We start from the raw sequence: 14506 nt of genomic DNA on the forward strand, positions 1-14506 counted from the left end.
TATACAGCATTTTAATAAACTTCACTGAGAATTTTTTATAACAGTTTTAATTCAATAAAATTTATTAAACATCTATGATGTTCTAGGCATTGTGCAAAGCATGAACGCTATAAAGTTAAGCAAAATTGAATTAAGCAAAATTGATTCCAAAGAACTTGCTGGCATGAAACACAGACATTACAACAAGGGAATATAATTCAACTGAGACAAGCCCTCCATTAAGAGAATGCACACACTGCTCTGAAAGGATTGAGAAAGGGATGCCTATCTTGCTGGAGACCCAGAAAGAGGCAGGAATGACTTCACTTAGGACATTTGAAACAAATTCTTCAAAAAGTTCAAGCCTCTTGAATCATTCTTTCTTTTCTCTCTTTCACATCTCACATCCAATCTCTCAACAAAAGCTATTACCTCTTAAAGATACAGTAGTCCCCCTCTTGCCAGCCATTTTGCTTTCGGGGGTTTCAGTTAGCCACGGTCAGCTAAGGTCCAGAAGCAGATGAGCCTCCTCCTGACTTATCACCAGAAAAGTCAAGGGTGGGCTAACACTATGATTATCACAATGCCTGCGCCATTCACTTCATCATGCAGGCATTTTATCACCTCACAGCATCGTGAGAAGAAGAGGAGGGGTAAAAAACAGTAAGATATTTTGAGAGAGAGACCACATGCACTAACATTTCTTACAGTATATTGTTATAATTGTTCTATTTTATCATTATTGTTGTTAATCTCTTACTGTGCTTAATTTAGAAATTAAACTTTATTACAGATATAGACAGAAAAAAACAGCCTATATTGGGGTTGGTCCTATCTGTGGTTTCAGGCATCCACCGGGGGCCTTGGAACATCTCCCTCTCCTCTGCCCCACAAGTAAGGAGAATTGCTGCATCCAGGAGCCAGGATGCACCCCCTTTGCTGCTCCTAATCCATGCAAGTCTAACATCTCTCATAGACTCAGCCTCATAACTGGGCTTTGTGCTTCTACCCTTGATCTATTCTCAACACAAGTCGTGATTCTGTTAACACAGAAGTCAGATCATGAATTGTTCTGCTGTAAACACTCGGAGGTTCTCTTCTCAAGCTAAGAACCAAAGCCGTTAGACCTACAGTGTCCTGGTCCAACTGCCTGGGAGGGCCAGTGCATGCCTGCTTCTGAATATTGGTACCTGTGGCAGGTACAGCTCCCTCTGCCCGAGTCCCCCTTTCCTGCCGTCATGTTTCCTCAACTGGGAACATCTCCCAGAGAAGTTCCCTGACCACCCTCACCCAGGACAACATACCCTCTTTTCCTGCTTTACTTCTCTTCATCGCGCTTACCATCTGCTCTGGTCGTGATTATCATCTATTTGATTTTGAGTTTGCCCTTGCCCACCTGAACATAAACTTCACAAAGGCAGGTCATTAACTGTTTTGATTTGAGCTACATACCCAATACCTAAAACTGTCCCAAGCACAGACTAAATGCTTACTAAATATTGTTAAATAAATGAATGTTTACAAATAATGAACAGATTTAAGAGAAGGGTGAAATCCTTCATTGCGAACAACAGCTGGAAAGCACAGACATCAAAGAGTTGCTAATCTAGTGTGATGAAAATGGAAACATTCTCTCTGGTTGGAGCTGGAAACATAGGTTGAATGTGTAAACTATGAAATATGGTTGTCATGGGCTGAATTGTTCACATGACGAAGCCCTCACATCAGGACCTCAGAAGGTGACTTCATTTGGAGACAAGGCCTTGAAAGAGGTGACGAAGTTAAAATAAGGTCTTTAGAGTGCCTTTAATCCAACATGACCGGTGTGTCTACAGGAAGAGAAATCTGGGCCTGTACTTACAGAGGGAAGAACGTGCAAAGACATGGAGAAATCAACCATCCACAGGCCCAGGAGAGAGGTTCTGGGAGGAGCCAACACTGTTGGCACCTTGACCTCACACTTGTAGTTTTCAGAACTGTGAGCAAAGAGCTCTCTACTGGTTAAGCCACCCAGTCCGTGGTACTATGTATTGACAGTCCTAGCAGATTCACATGACGGCACAAGGTACCGTAAAGGATCTTTACTTTATCTCACAAGCCACTATAACATTTCAGCAGGGAGGGAGGCACTCTGTGCAGAGATCTGAGTTTCAGAAAGATTGCATTTGTGGTAGTATGGAGGACGGACTAGAAAAGCGAAACAATGGGAGCCATGGAGACTAACTGGGATATGTTTGCAGCCACTGTGATTTAGATCAAGTAGAAGGCAAGGGAAGAGCAGAGTACGGAACTGGGAGAAGCCTCAGAGCCAAGACTATCGGGACTCTTTGGGACTCAGTGACGTGTGACAGGTGGGTGATACTGACATCCATCACTAACGATTTGATTAAATGCACGCATACAAAAGAGTTCAAATAATGTAGTTCACATGGATTTCAGCAGTCTCAGACTTGAGAAAATATCTCAGTATGGAGCCTTAAGACAGAGTAAAGCAGCATTCATGCTGCTCAAGATGTGAATAGCACTCCTTGGGAAAAGGGGTCTGCAGAAGAGCTGCAGGCAACATCTTTCTTAGGCATAATATGATTAGCATATTAAAAAATCTGAGAATTTTGCAATGAATAAACCTATTTAACTTCATCCAAAAAAAATATTTCCCACATTTATTTGCTTATGGAACCCTGTTCTGTGTTAACCTCTTCATAAGCATGAATACTCCAGAATTTAACACAGTTTGGAAAACAGTGGTGTATTTTGAGGCATTCTAGTGGTTCCAAAAAATAAATAGAGAAGCTTTGTATGGGTAATTTCTATTTCTAGTAGTAAAACTTATCAACATTGTTCTAACACACTGGCAGAATAAACTCATTCAAGAAATGGAGTTGGTTTTCCTATAGCCTAATTCTTACCAGATTAAAAAAAAACAAAAATTCAGAATCTTTAAAAAAATATCACTAGTTCTTTCATATTCCTAAGGAGAAATTGTCCATGTCTTGAAACAAAAAATATATCCTGGTGACGTAAGGGGAACGTGTAGCTCAAATGCAGAAATCTGGGAGTTCTGACCAGGGTTCCTTGAATCTAGAGCCAGTGACAGCCTACATTTGCCCACATTCCACCCAGGTTCTGAAGCATGTTCGTACGCCATGACTCACATGCGATGCGCACGTAGGCCTTTCTGCTCTTTGTGGTGCCCGCCGAACTCCAGGCCACACACTGGCACCAGTAATCTTCAGGCCCAAAGAGTTCTTCGACTTGCTGGCGCGAAATCTCAATGCTCACTTCCCGGACAATGAGACCTGCCAAGAGAAAGGGAGATTTAAGTCAGGAAAAGCCTTATTACTGGCAAACTACAAAACATCATACCATGTATTTCCCCCCAGTGATCCATCTTGATGCCATCGATCAACAGCCCAGATATTGTCTCTCTCCACCTGTGATCTTCCTTTGGCTCCCATTATTTGATGCCCAACTTTTTCATTTTCTTATTTGCTATTTCAAATCTTCTGCTTTCATCAGAAGATGAAAGTGGAGTAGATCTATCACAGCACAAAATTACACTCTTTTCCAAAGAGTTGGACAAATATTCACCCTCTGCTGAGTTAGCTTGCTTGGTATAGTCAAACATGAACACGGGTTTCACATCTTCTAAGGATTGTGCCCCCATTATATAGGTCATGGGTAAGATATCCATGTGCTATACATAACCTTACAATGATTAAATATTCCTAACTCCTCACATGAAATGACAGAGAATAAGCTAAAACTATAATTATAAGTATGTAAATTATTAATATATATTGGTTAATGTATATAAGCATATATCACATTTTATTATAGTTTCATCTGGTACCACACAGCTATATACAGTTTTACAACACTTTATATAGTTTTACAGTAACTGTAACTTTCTTAACAATTCCTTAGCAAGGAATGCGAATGACCTAAAACTGTAATCACAAGTACAAAAATCAAACATATCTATATATAATATGTCAGGTTTTATTATAATATGACCCAGTACTATATAAATATATGGTGCTTATCTAAAACTAAGTTATTTTTATAGTTATTTTTAGTTATTAAAATAAATTGTTTTCTTTAAAAAAATATGCCAGTCTTATTTAACAAATCCGTGCTATTCTATTCAAAGAATGTATGACTTTAAATTTTCATGCATAATATTTCGAAAGCCCAAATGTTTCTTTGTAATTGTGATGTAACCAAAATCCTGTTAAAAGTGGCTTCCAGCTAAAATTCTCAAACAATGGATTTTACTTTATAGCATTATGTAATCTTGAATAACAAAAATTGAACTAAGAATCTGGGATTATCATTTGAAGAGTATTTATCTTGATAAATCAAAGTCTTTTTCAGAGAGTTATTCTACAATGTGCCTCTTTGCACTGAGCAAGAAGGATCATCTGAACAATGTATGTGGGTAACTGCCAATTTTCCTGCACATTCTTTCAGAATGAAATGCCTATTGAGACAACTAACAGGGAGACCCTTAGGGTTAAGTATAAGCACAGTACGAAAGATGAAATATATTGCTTTGTACTTTTTATTCATGTATTCATTCATTCATTCATTGAACAAATATTTATTTCATATCATTATGGAAAAGGTATTGCCCCAGGGACTTGTGGATCTCTGGTGAGTAGGATAATCATTACCCCCAAAGAACTTCTATCATTGTGAAGGGGGTGCATTGTAACTACAGATATGTAATTTACTACTTAATTACAATTGTGTTCAATGCTACAAAGGAGAAGTACACAGAAAAATGAGAGTGAATAACAAGTGAACCCAAATTAGCATGAAGGATTCAACATGAGTTAAGTTGGTTAAATTATCTAAGGGGGAGGGACAGAACATATGAGAAGAAGCGAGAAAGAGAACGAGGAGATTGGGAACCCAGAGGACAGCTGAGCACCAAGAATGGCATGAGATGAAGAGAGACAAGAAAAAGATCAGTCAAAACACAGCGATGTAGACCAGTGGTTCTCAAAGTGTGGTCCCAGAACAGTTTCACCAGCATCACACGGGAACTTGTTGGAAGTGCAAACTCTTGGCTCCCACTCCAGACTCAAATTGAATAAGAAACTTTGAGAGTTGGGCCCGGAGATTTGTGGTTTAGCATGCACCTAAAGAATTTAGATGTGTCCTATAGTTTGAGAATCTGTTGCACACCATGTTTAGGATTTAGAACTTCTTTCTGAAAGTCATGGATATCATTAAAGTATTTTAAGCAAGTAGATGACATCATCAGATGAGAATTAATATCTATCTATATATGTGTGTGTATACACACACATATGTATGTATGATATGTATAAGATATAGAGCTTAGTTCCTAGAAGGTATGATTTCCTAAACTGTTTGACTATGACTTCTTGGTATAGGTGACATGAAGGTGTCACCTAAAGACACCAAAAAAAGAGTATTCCAGAACTTACCCTTAAACCTACAACATGCTTAAATGGGTAAAACCCTTCAGGAAAATTAATGAATGCCCAACAGAAGTAGATGCTGTCCCCCTGGGAAAATAAGCAATATTTTCTATCGAGAACTGAGAGGACTTGAGTCATAGAAACAACTCTGCCCTCAGATCTACTCAAGGGTCCTTGAACTGAAATAAAGCCCAGGAAAGTGGATTTTGTAAGCCCAAAGCAGGGCAAGGTCCTAATACGACATCTCTATGGCCAAAAGTTTATTAAACATATTTAAAGTGATTTTAAAGTCTTGAAAATTAACAAGGCTTTTATGCTTACACAGTTTTACACCATTTAAAAAGTTTTTACATCATTTAAAAAGAATTTTCAAGGGTTGACTGGGTGGCTCAGTTGGTTAAGCGCTGCCTTTGGCTCAGGTCATGATCCTGGGGTCCTGGGATCAAGCTCTGCCTTGGGCTCCAGCTCAGTGGGGAGTCTGCTTCTCCCTCTCTCTCTGCCCCTCCACCCACTCATGCTGTCTCTCTCTTTCTCTCAAATAAGTAAATAAAATCTTTTAAAAAATAAAAATAAAAATAATTTTCAAGTAACTGGCATATCTAAATCCCTCACTCTTCCATGAAAATGTTACTATATTATTTTAATCAATGTCCTAATAATAAGACAATCTCTACAGCAGAAATCCTGACTTATTAACAAAAAACACTATCTCTTTTCCACTTTCTTAATCCCTGCATAGGTCTTCTCATTCTCCTGTCCTGCTGTAATAATTCTCATTTTCTGATCTCTAGATGATCACGGAAAAATGGAGCCCAGCTTTCCCACTCGCCTCCCACTTTTCTTTTTATTCCACTCTCTGGAATTTCATACTTCTGCCGGTTTTACTTGTTTATACCCCCTCTCTTCATGCAGAAATTCAGTTACTGGACACAAAGCTCTTCTTTTAAAAGTTGTTGCAGGAAATTTACAGTCACCAAAGGGCTGATAAACCTGCAGTGTGTGTTTCCTCAGAACGGTAATGGTTTCTTCCAAAATGCAGGGCAGCAACAAACGGGCTCAGGATATTAAAACCACACACAAATGTTTTGCATCCCAAGATGATAACCTCAGGTTTCATTCCTCATCCCCTCTCCCCCACTCCCTGCCTGTTTACTTAAAGCAATTACAGAAAACCTAATTAAATGTTAGGGCAACTTCACTAGGGCCACTGTATCCTTCAGCCCAAGGAGGCTCATGGATGTTTCCACTGACCACAAATCTGAGGCTTTTTAAGAAGCCACAGGCCGACCCTCCTACTACAGGGATTATTCACAGTATGAATGTTCTGAATTGTGTGGCTCGGGCTCTCTGTGGGTGCAGGAGTCAAGCACACACCGACTTTTGTCTTCAGCTTCATAGGTGCCCCATTCACGAGGAGATGGATTGATGAGTTGGGTAGGGTTGTCCTGCCACACACCCAAAGTTTACATTCCAACTTTTGATCAATAGCACTAGACCCAGAAAGAACTGAAGCAGTAAGTGTCTCAATACTGAGAGTTTAGAATGCCCTACAATCAGCTGCATTAGTCAAGCTCTGAGATACTTTGTTATAAGCCATCTTTTCATTACTGTAGGTAAGTTCATTACCTATGACACTCTGCTCAACAAACCAGAGGCTAGTGGTTTGGGTAAGAGGAGGTAATATCCTTTCTCTTTGAAAGTAAAATTTTAAATCTGCTTGAAGTCCCCAGATGGAAAAAGGAAGCTGCCTTGAAATTTGTAATGCCATCAGCATTACTTCCAAGGCGGGAGGCTTTGAAGAGCATTTGGGAACTTGAAATTGGTTTCAGGTTACTTAAGGGTGGGGGAAATGCTTCCTTCTACAGATTTACTCAAATACAAATGGGTATTTTCCATCACGTCTGATAAGATCAAAGATTTTCCATCAGCATTCTTCCTTTAATAGTGGCATCTCCAGGATGCATGCTGTTTGAAGTTTGCACTGATCTGCTTTTATAATAGGATTCATTGTGGTTTGGGAGCCAGAGTGCAGGCAAGTAATTAGCATGCTATATCAAGAAGACTTATAATGAATATGAATATGCACTTGCTAATAGGGAGTTTCAAATGATTTTAGAAACCCAGATGCAAATGCAAACCTCTGATTGGATCTTTGTATGGCTATACATGCATATGGCAATAAAATCTGGTAAAATGATATTTATTCCTTATCTTTAGCAAAATTTTAATTTTCTAATAGGGTTCAGGCACCACAAATATTGTTTTCTTATGGACTGTTATAAAATGATCCAAATACAGGATGAATACAATTGTATAATTATTTAAAGCAATATCTACATTCCCCGAGAAATATAATCTGTAGTAACATCAACAAACATTAAGAGTCAGCTAATATCAAAAACTAAGTCAAGTTCCAGAAATTGTAAAGACGGACCAAACATCGTCTCTAGCACTGTGTTCCTTTGTCTCATTTATTAGGTGATACTCCAAAATCCTGCATCATCTCGGAAGATTTTATAAAATGTGGTCATCAGGGGCACCTGGGTGGCTCAGTAGGTTAAGCCTCTGCCTTCGGCTCAGGTCATGATCTCAGAGTCCTGGGATCGAGCCCCGCATCGGGCTCTCTGCTCAGCAGGGAGCCTGCTTCCCTCCTCTCTCTCTCTGCCTGCCTCTCTGACTATTTGTGATCTCTGTCAAATAAATAAATAAAATCTTTAGAAAAGAGTAAAAAAAAAAATAAAATGTGGTCGTCAAATCCTCGCCTTCTGATACCCCATGTACATTTCGCTAAACAGCATATTAAGCTCACATTAGACTTGTATTTCTTCTTAATGACTGTATTTTCATAAGGCAAAGGGAAGGTTTGAGACATCGCGTTGTGTAGACCTACCAATTCGGCCTCCTACAACACTCTCCCTATTGGGAGAAGAGCTGCAGAGGTCACTTGACCAAATCTCATTATAGTATGTTCACAGGACAGAGGTTGCTGGGAAATGAATGACGCTCAGGTAGGGATGATCTGCAACATGTTACAACACTTTATTGAATTAGCAGGGTCTCTTTTTTATGTTTTCTCCCAGAGTTTAATCCTATTAGTTTTCACTAATATGACCTAAAACATGGTACGTATCAGTGCTAGATGTCTTTTTTCCCCAAGATTTTGTTTATTTATCTGGCAGAGAGAGACACAGCAAGAGAGGCAACACAAGCAAGGGGAGTGGGAGAAGGAGAAGCAGACTTCCCACTGGACAGGGAGCCGGATGAGGGCCAATCCCAGGACGCGGGGATCATGACCTGAGACAAAGGCAGACGATTAACTGAGCCACCCAGGGGCCCCTAGATGTCTTAATATAAATTAAAGTCACTCAAAATAGCGGCATTATTTAAAAGGCTGTAATAACAAAAACAAAACACACCACCAAGACAACAAAACCCTGAAAGTTTTTCAGCTACTCACTAAAATAATCAAAATATGGTAACTCGAAAGCCAAACCTTACAATCAAGACGTGGTTTCATGTTACATGAAGTCATCTGACACTCTTTAAACTACATCAGGAAAAGACACTGGCACATAATTTATCAACTTTTCCCTGAAATGTTTTCCTTGGATTTTTAATATATTTAATATAGAAATAGGCCATCTAACTAAAATTACTTTGTATCATTAAAAATCACAATTGTGATTTTTAGTAAGTCACAAAACTAAATAGTAAATCACAAAGTAACTAAAATTACTTTGTATCATTAAAAATCACAGGTATATCAGATTTATTATAAGCATAATTTGTTAATTACATTTTTTATCTTTGTGATCAAGATGAATTTACCTAAAAATCAAAGAATAACATGGCTGGGACTGAATGGGTCAAGGGAGTTGCTTGGAAGCATTTCATATCTAGGTCATTGACCTGACTTCCTGTTTTACGTGATAATTTCTAATTACTTGGTTCTGTTTGGAATTCCTTGTCCAATGAGGATCTGTGTTTCGCTTCACTATGTTTTTGTTTTGTCTAGAAATGAGAAGAAAATATTTATTAGATTATATATCTGGAGTGGGGAGTGGTTTTAGGAATCTATATGATGACCACAGATAAATGCTGTTTTTCCCCCTTAACACTTGAAATGTTAATTGCAAGATGATATTAAAATACTTATAAATGATACTTTGACAACACTAATACTGTTTTTCCCTTGCCTTTGCAGAAGTGTCAGGTTTTAGATGTTACAGGAGAACCAGTCCTTCTTTTTCTGATTTGACTTTCCAAACACCACCAAACTTAGAGCTGCAAGTATTAATGATAATTGGAGTATGAGGGTATGCAAAATGCTCTTTCTTACACCAATAGTGGTAAGGAGTTAATAGATTAATTCTACCAGTTGTGATCCATGATTTATTCGCATTCTAAACTTTAGTGATGAAAAACCTGTTGAATGTCTGTTCCAAGAACTCTTTCCATGTCCAAAAAAGGAGCTAAAATCTTTCTGTATTTAACTTCTGCCTTATGTGTCAATTTCTTTGGAATATAATGAAGTGATTTTGTAAAAATGTGATAAAGCACATTCCACTGACATAGCAAATACGTTACTCATGTAAATATTTTTCACAAAACATTAAACTTATTACATACATATTTGAAGACATATTCTAACATTTTCTTTAAAGTATAATTCTTAATGATTATCTAAATCATAACTACATGCATTATTTTCTGTTTTTATTTCATGAAATACATTGGTAATTTCAAAAGAATTTTAACAAAAATTTTTTTTAAATTCTGTCCATAAGGGTGGGGGGAAACTCTATTCTTGGAGGTTGATTTAACCATGAACTTGTGAATTACAGATCTTATTATTGCTGTACCCTTATCATTACTCTACCCTTATTATTACCAGCCACTCATTTAATAGGTACTTATAGAGATTCAGCCATGTGCTGCACACTGTTCTGTGTGCTGGGGACACAGTGGTAAAGAAGGCAGATAAGGTCTCTGTCCTTCACAATTCATTGTGGAGACAGTTCTTGAGCACCAAGAACATTTCCAAGGTAGCCGTAGAGATGAGTTGCTTACGGATCCTTTCTTTAGAAGTTTACTATCTAGCACTAAAACAAATATGAGTTTACTAAGTGGCTCTGTTGTATGCATTGTGTACTCACCGGTACAGTAACTGGCACACATATTTGCCCAGTTAATGTATGCTAAATGAATGAATGGTTTATACATCTATAGCTATAATACCAAGTAGTGTTAAAGTCCACATATAAGTAAATTGAATTGCAACTCAGAAGAGTGAAAGTAACTAGCATCTACCTTGTGTCTCAGTTCTGCATAATGATCCTTGGGAATGGGTATTTTTATAATATAGGTAAAGAGCGGAGTCAGAACTTAAATAATTTTTCATGGAGCCAATGATTAGCAAAATCAGGACTTAGAGCCATATTTATCTGAATCCAATGTTCCTGTTCCTTTCACTATATCAATATTCCTCAAATTGTCTCAAAGAATGTTCTTGGGGTGCCTGGGTGGCTCAGTTGTTAAGCGTCTGCCTTTGGCTCAGGCCACGATCCCGGGGTCCTGGAATCGAGCCCCATGTCTGGCTCCCTGTCCAGTGGGGAGCCTGCTTCTCCCTCTCCCTCTGTTCCTCCCACCCAGCTTATGATCCATGCTCTCTCTCTGTCTCTGTCAAATATATAAATATATATATTTTTAAAGGTGTTCCTTGGTCAAATAGGTTTGGGGATTTCTGTTTAATATAACTTCCTCTTAGAAACTCAGAATGCAGATCAGTGAATTGAAGGCTTTGGTCAGAAGTTCTGCCATAAAAAATATGTTTAATTTGGATGGCCACTCTTTCCCCCCAATTTATTAAACCATATAACCCTACAGTCTATGTAAAGACAGAGCCCCATCTCATTGAGTCTTTCAACATGGTTTTGTTCAGCATTTTCCATCTGTTGGTTTATTGAATAAAAGTAATCTACTCTTTGGAAAATTCTGAAAATCCCATGAAGAAAGCTATCATGAAATAGCTTCAGATGGAGAGATCAGGGTAAACCTGGGGAAATGGAATATTTGAGTTTGATGCTGAAGCATGGTTTGGGTTTAAAGACTCAGAGAGGAATCAAAGACACTTCAGGAGGATAGAATAGCACAAAGCCAAAGGGCAGAGATGAAAAAGCCTGGATCACTACAGGGGAGAATAGTTTACATGAATGGAGTAAAGAAATAAGACCATGGAATTAGATAGAAGAGAGACTCACAGAGAGCCTTGAATGGCAGCTGGAGAAGTTTGTTCTGTGGAGTGGGGAATCTGTAAAAATGGCAAATTGGTAAAATGATGTTTTTTTTCCAATGACAGATACTTTAGGAAAATTAATCTTTCTCAACTAGTAAACAAGACTAATCTGATTTACTTTTAATGGAATTTTAATTTTAATTATTATTACAAAAGCTGTTTTCAGATTTCTGATCTTACATCAAGTCATTAATCTTAAAAGCTTGAGAGCAATATTCTTGGTGAACCTCTGAAAACACTGTCTGATGGTGGAAACCAACACATATATCCAAAATAAAAATACTCATACCCCTGGGTTTTCATTTTATATTTACCTCATGTAATTTAGAAAAGAACATTAAGTGCAACTGCCTCTGGAGGGACTGCCACTTATAAAAGTTCACACACAGGATATTGGGGACAGATACTTGCTTGTCTTAAAAGCATTATATTTCATAATCTTAAGGAAACTTAAACCAAACTAGAAAGGCTCATTTAAAAAAGAAAAAAAAAAAGCAACTTATGCAGGGCAATTATTGTTACAACTGGGATATTAGATAAATACCTACCTAATACACAACCTTACCTAGTAATTTCCTTAGATAAGAAAAGAAATTCTTGGAGTGTATGGGTGGCTCAGTGGGTTAAAGCCTCTGCCTTCAGCTCAGGTCGTGATCCCAGGGTCCTGGGATCAAGCTCCACATCGGGCTCTCTGCTCAGTAGGGAGCCTGCTTCCTCCCCTTTCTCTGCCTGCCTCTCTGCCTACTTGTGAAATAAATAAATAAAATAAAATAAAAAAAGAAAATAAATTGTTGTCCTGTATTTACTGACTTTTGGAAAGTTCTAAATTCATCAAGCCTTGGCTTCTTAAGTTACAAAATAAAGATATGAACTTGGCTTGTGAGGAAAGAAATGGAATAACAGCTACAAAAGTATTTGAAATCTCTTAAATTAAATATATATACTAAATTAAATACACACACACATGCACACACACACACACACACTGTATAGTAATAACAATTATTTTGGGAATACGATGATACTCTATTCACAAAATTAGAACTGGAGTTACTAACGTAGATTCAGGAGAGGGGAGGAGCACCATGATTAAAAATTATATTAGACACACACCCACTTGAGAAAGACATGGATAGTTGTGGAACTTTGCAGCAGAGCTGGGAGAATCAGGTCTGGGTGGGGACATCAATCATCCAGGGCAATGCAGATCTGTCTATGATATGAAGTTTGACAGCAGGAATGAGTTTTAGTGATTTACCTTTAAGAGATTTACCAGTCTTATAGGATTCTCACTATATTAAACTGTAGAAAAAGTGAAGTTACCCTGACAAGATGAGTGGAAGAGTCTACTTTTTCCTGTAGTTGAAATGCTTGCATAGCTCATCTATTACAGATTCCTTATATTCATATTCCATTACACAGGTGAGACAGGAACATTAATCAGCTGAATGGAAATTACTAAACAGGTTAGCTCTAACTAATTTGGGGCTAAATAAGCAAACTTCCATATTTTAATGACGATTTAAAATTGATGAGCACAATCTTGTCTTCTAGGGTCTTCCTTCACTTACCAACCAGAATGTGAGCTCTATCAGGGTAGAGATTTGTGTCAGTTACATGCTGTCTCTGTGGCATTACAATGAATATTTATTGAATTAATGAAAGAATATTTCCTCTAGGACATTATTAATACTTATTTAAAAGATATGTGATCCAAAAAAAAAAAAAAAAAAAGGATACGTGATCATATCCAAATTTATTTTAAAGGAAAGGAACTTTTAGTCATGATGGAAGTTGTACCTCCTTTCCTAGTCAGAAAGACACCATCAAACACAACTTTGAATTAAACTTGGAACCTGCTTGGCATTCACACTAAGAATAGGGTGGCAGAAGGAGCTGAGTTATCAAAATGTTTTTTAGATTCTTCAAAATTGTTTTTAATAGCTGAGTAAACGCAGGTCCAGTACCAATGAAAATAATTTTTCTTTGTCTTTTAAAGGAACTCTAATACACAAGAATGACTCATTAATTTACAATAAGAAGGAAAATTTAACTCATGAAATTCCAAGTAGAAATATAAAATATTAGCATTTCATATTTTCAAGTGAGGAGTATGTATTTGAACTACTGCTGAGAAACCAATTTTCAATTTTAACTTTATATAGGGACTGGAAAATAATTATGTGTTCTGATAGTTTTTCAAAATATTTCTATACATCCTGAGATTTCAGAAACCTTCAAAATATTCTATATATTCTGAGATCCTTGCTCAAATCATTCTACTATCATTTCAAAGGAGGGATGATTTAATAAAAACAATGAAACCAAGTACAAAACAGCTAATTCTTTTCTTTCTCATATGGAGTATGTCTCTTTGTTTTCTGTTGATTCCAAGTTATGTATATTTAATTTTTGATAAATCTAAGGCTATAGGTAGAATTCCAGAAGACAATAAAACCTTATTTGACAATAAAACCTTATTTTTAATTGATCCTTGGCAATTAACTTAATGGAGGGTATAATCTTTAGGGAAGCTCTGGTTCAAATTCTGTTTTTTTCAGTGACCAGATGTATGACAGTAGGAAAATTCCTTTACTACCCTAAGTGTCATTTACCTCAATAGGACAATTGGATAAAATTTCTAATTCAATGGGTTCTTTTAAGGATTCAATGAGATAACACATGTAAAGCTCTTTGCAGAGTAATCCTTTACTATGAGCTAACTAACAAGATTTCAGAAGCTAGAATGGTTTACGCTATACTATGTTCTAAACAACTC

General features: G+C 37.3%; 1 protein-coding gene across 2 annotated transcripts in view; it reads right to left on the minus strand.

Annotated features, from left to right (window-relative positions):
• The window catches only part of UNC5C (unc-5 netrin receptor C), a 352673-nt gene that overhangs the window by 115122 nt on the left and 223045 nt on the right, over positions 1–14506 (minus strand). For both annotated transcript variants that reach the window (XM_032332945.1, XM_032332944.1), the window contains exon 3: positions 3135–3278. In XM_032332945.1, coding sequence (XP_032188836.1) covers positions 3135–3278 — 144 coding nt within the window. The remainder of the gene's footprint in view (positions 1–3134; positions 3279–14506) is intronic.

The sequence above is a fragment of the Mustela erminea genome, chromosome 2, assembly GCF_009829155.1.
Source record: "Mustela erminea isolate mMusErm1 chromosome 2, mMusErm1.Pri, whole genome shotgun sequence".
NCBI classification, from domain to species: domain Eukaryota; kingdom Metazoa; phylum Chordata; class Mammalia; order Carnivora; family Mustelidae; genus Mustela; species Mustela erminea.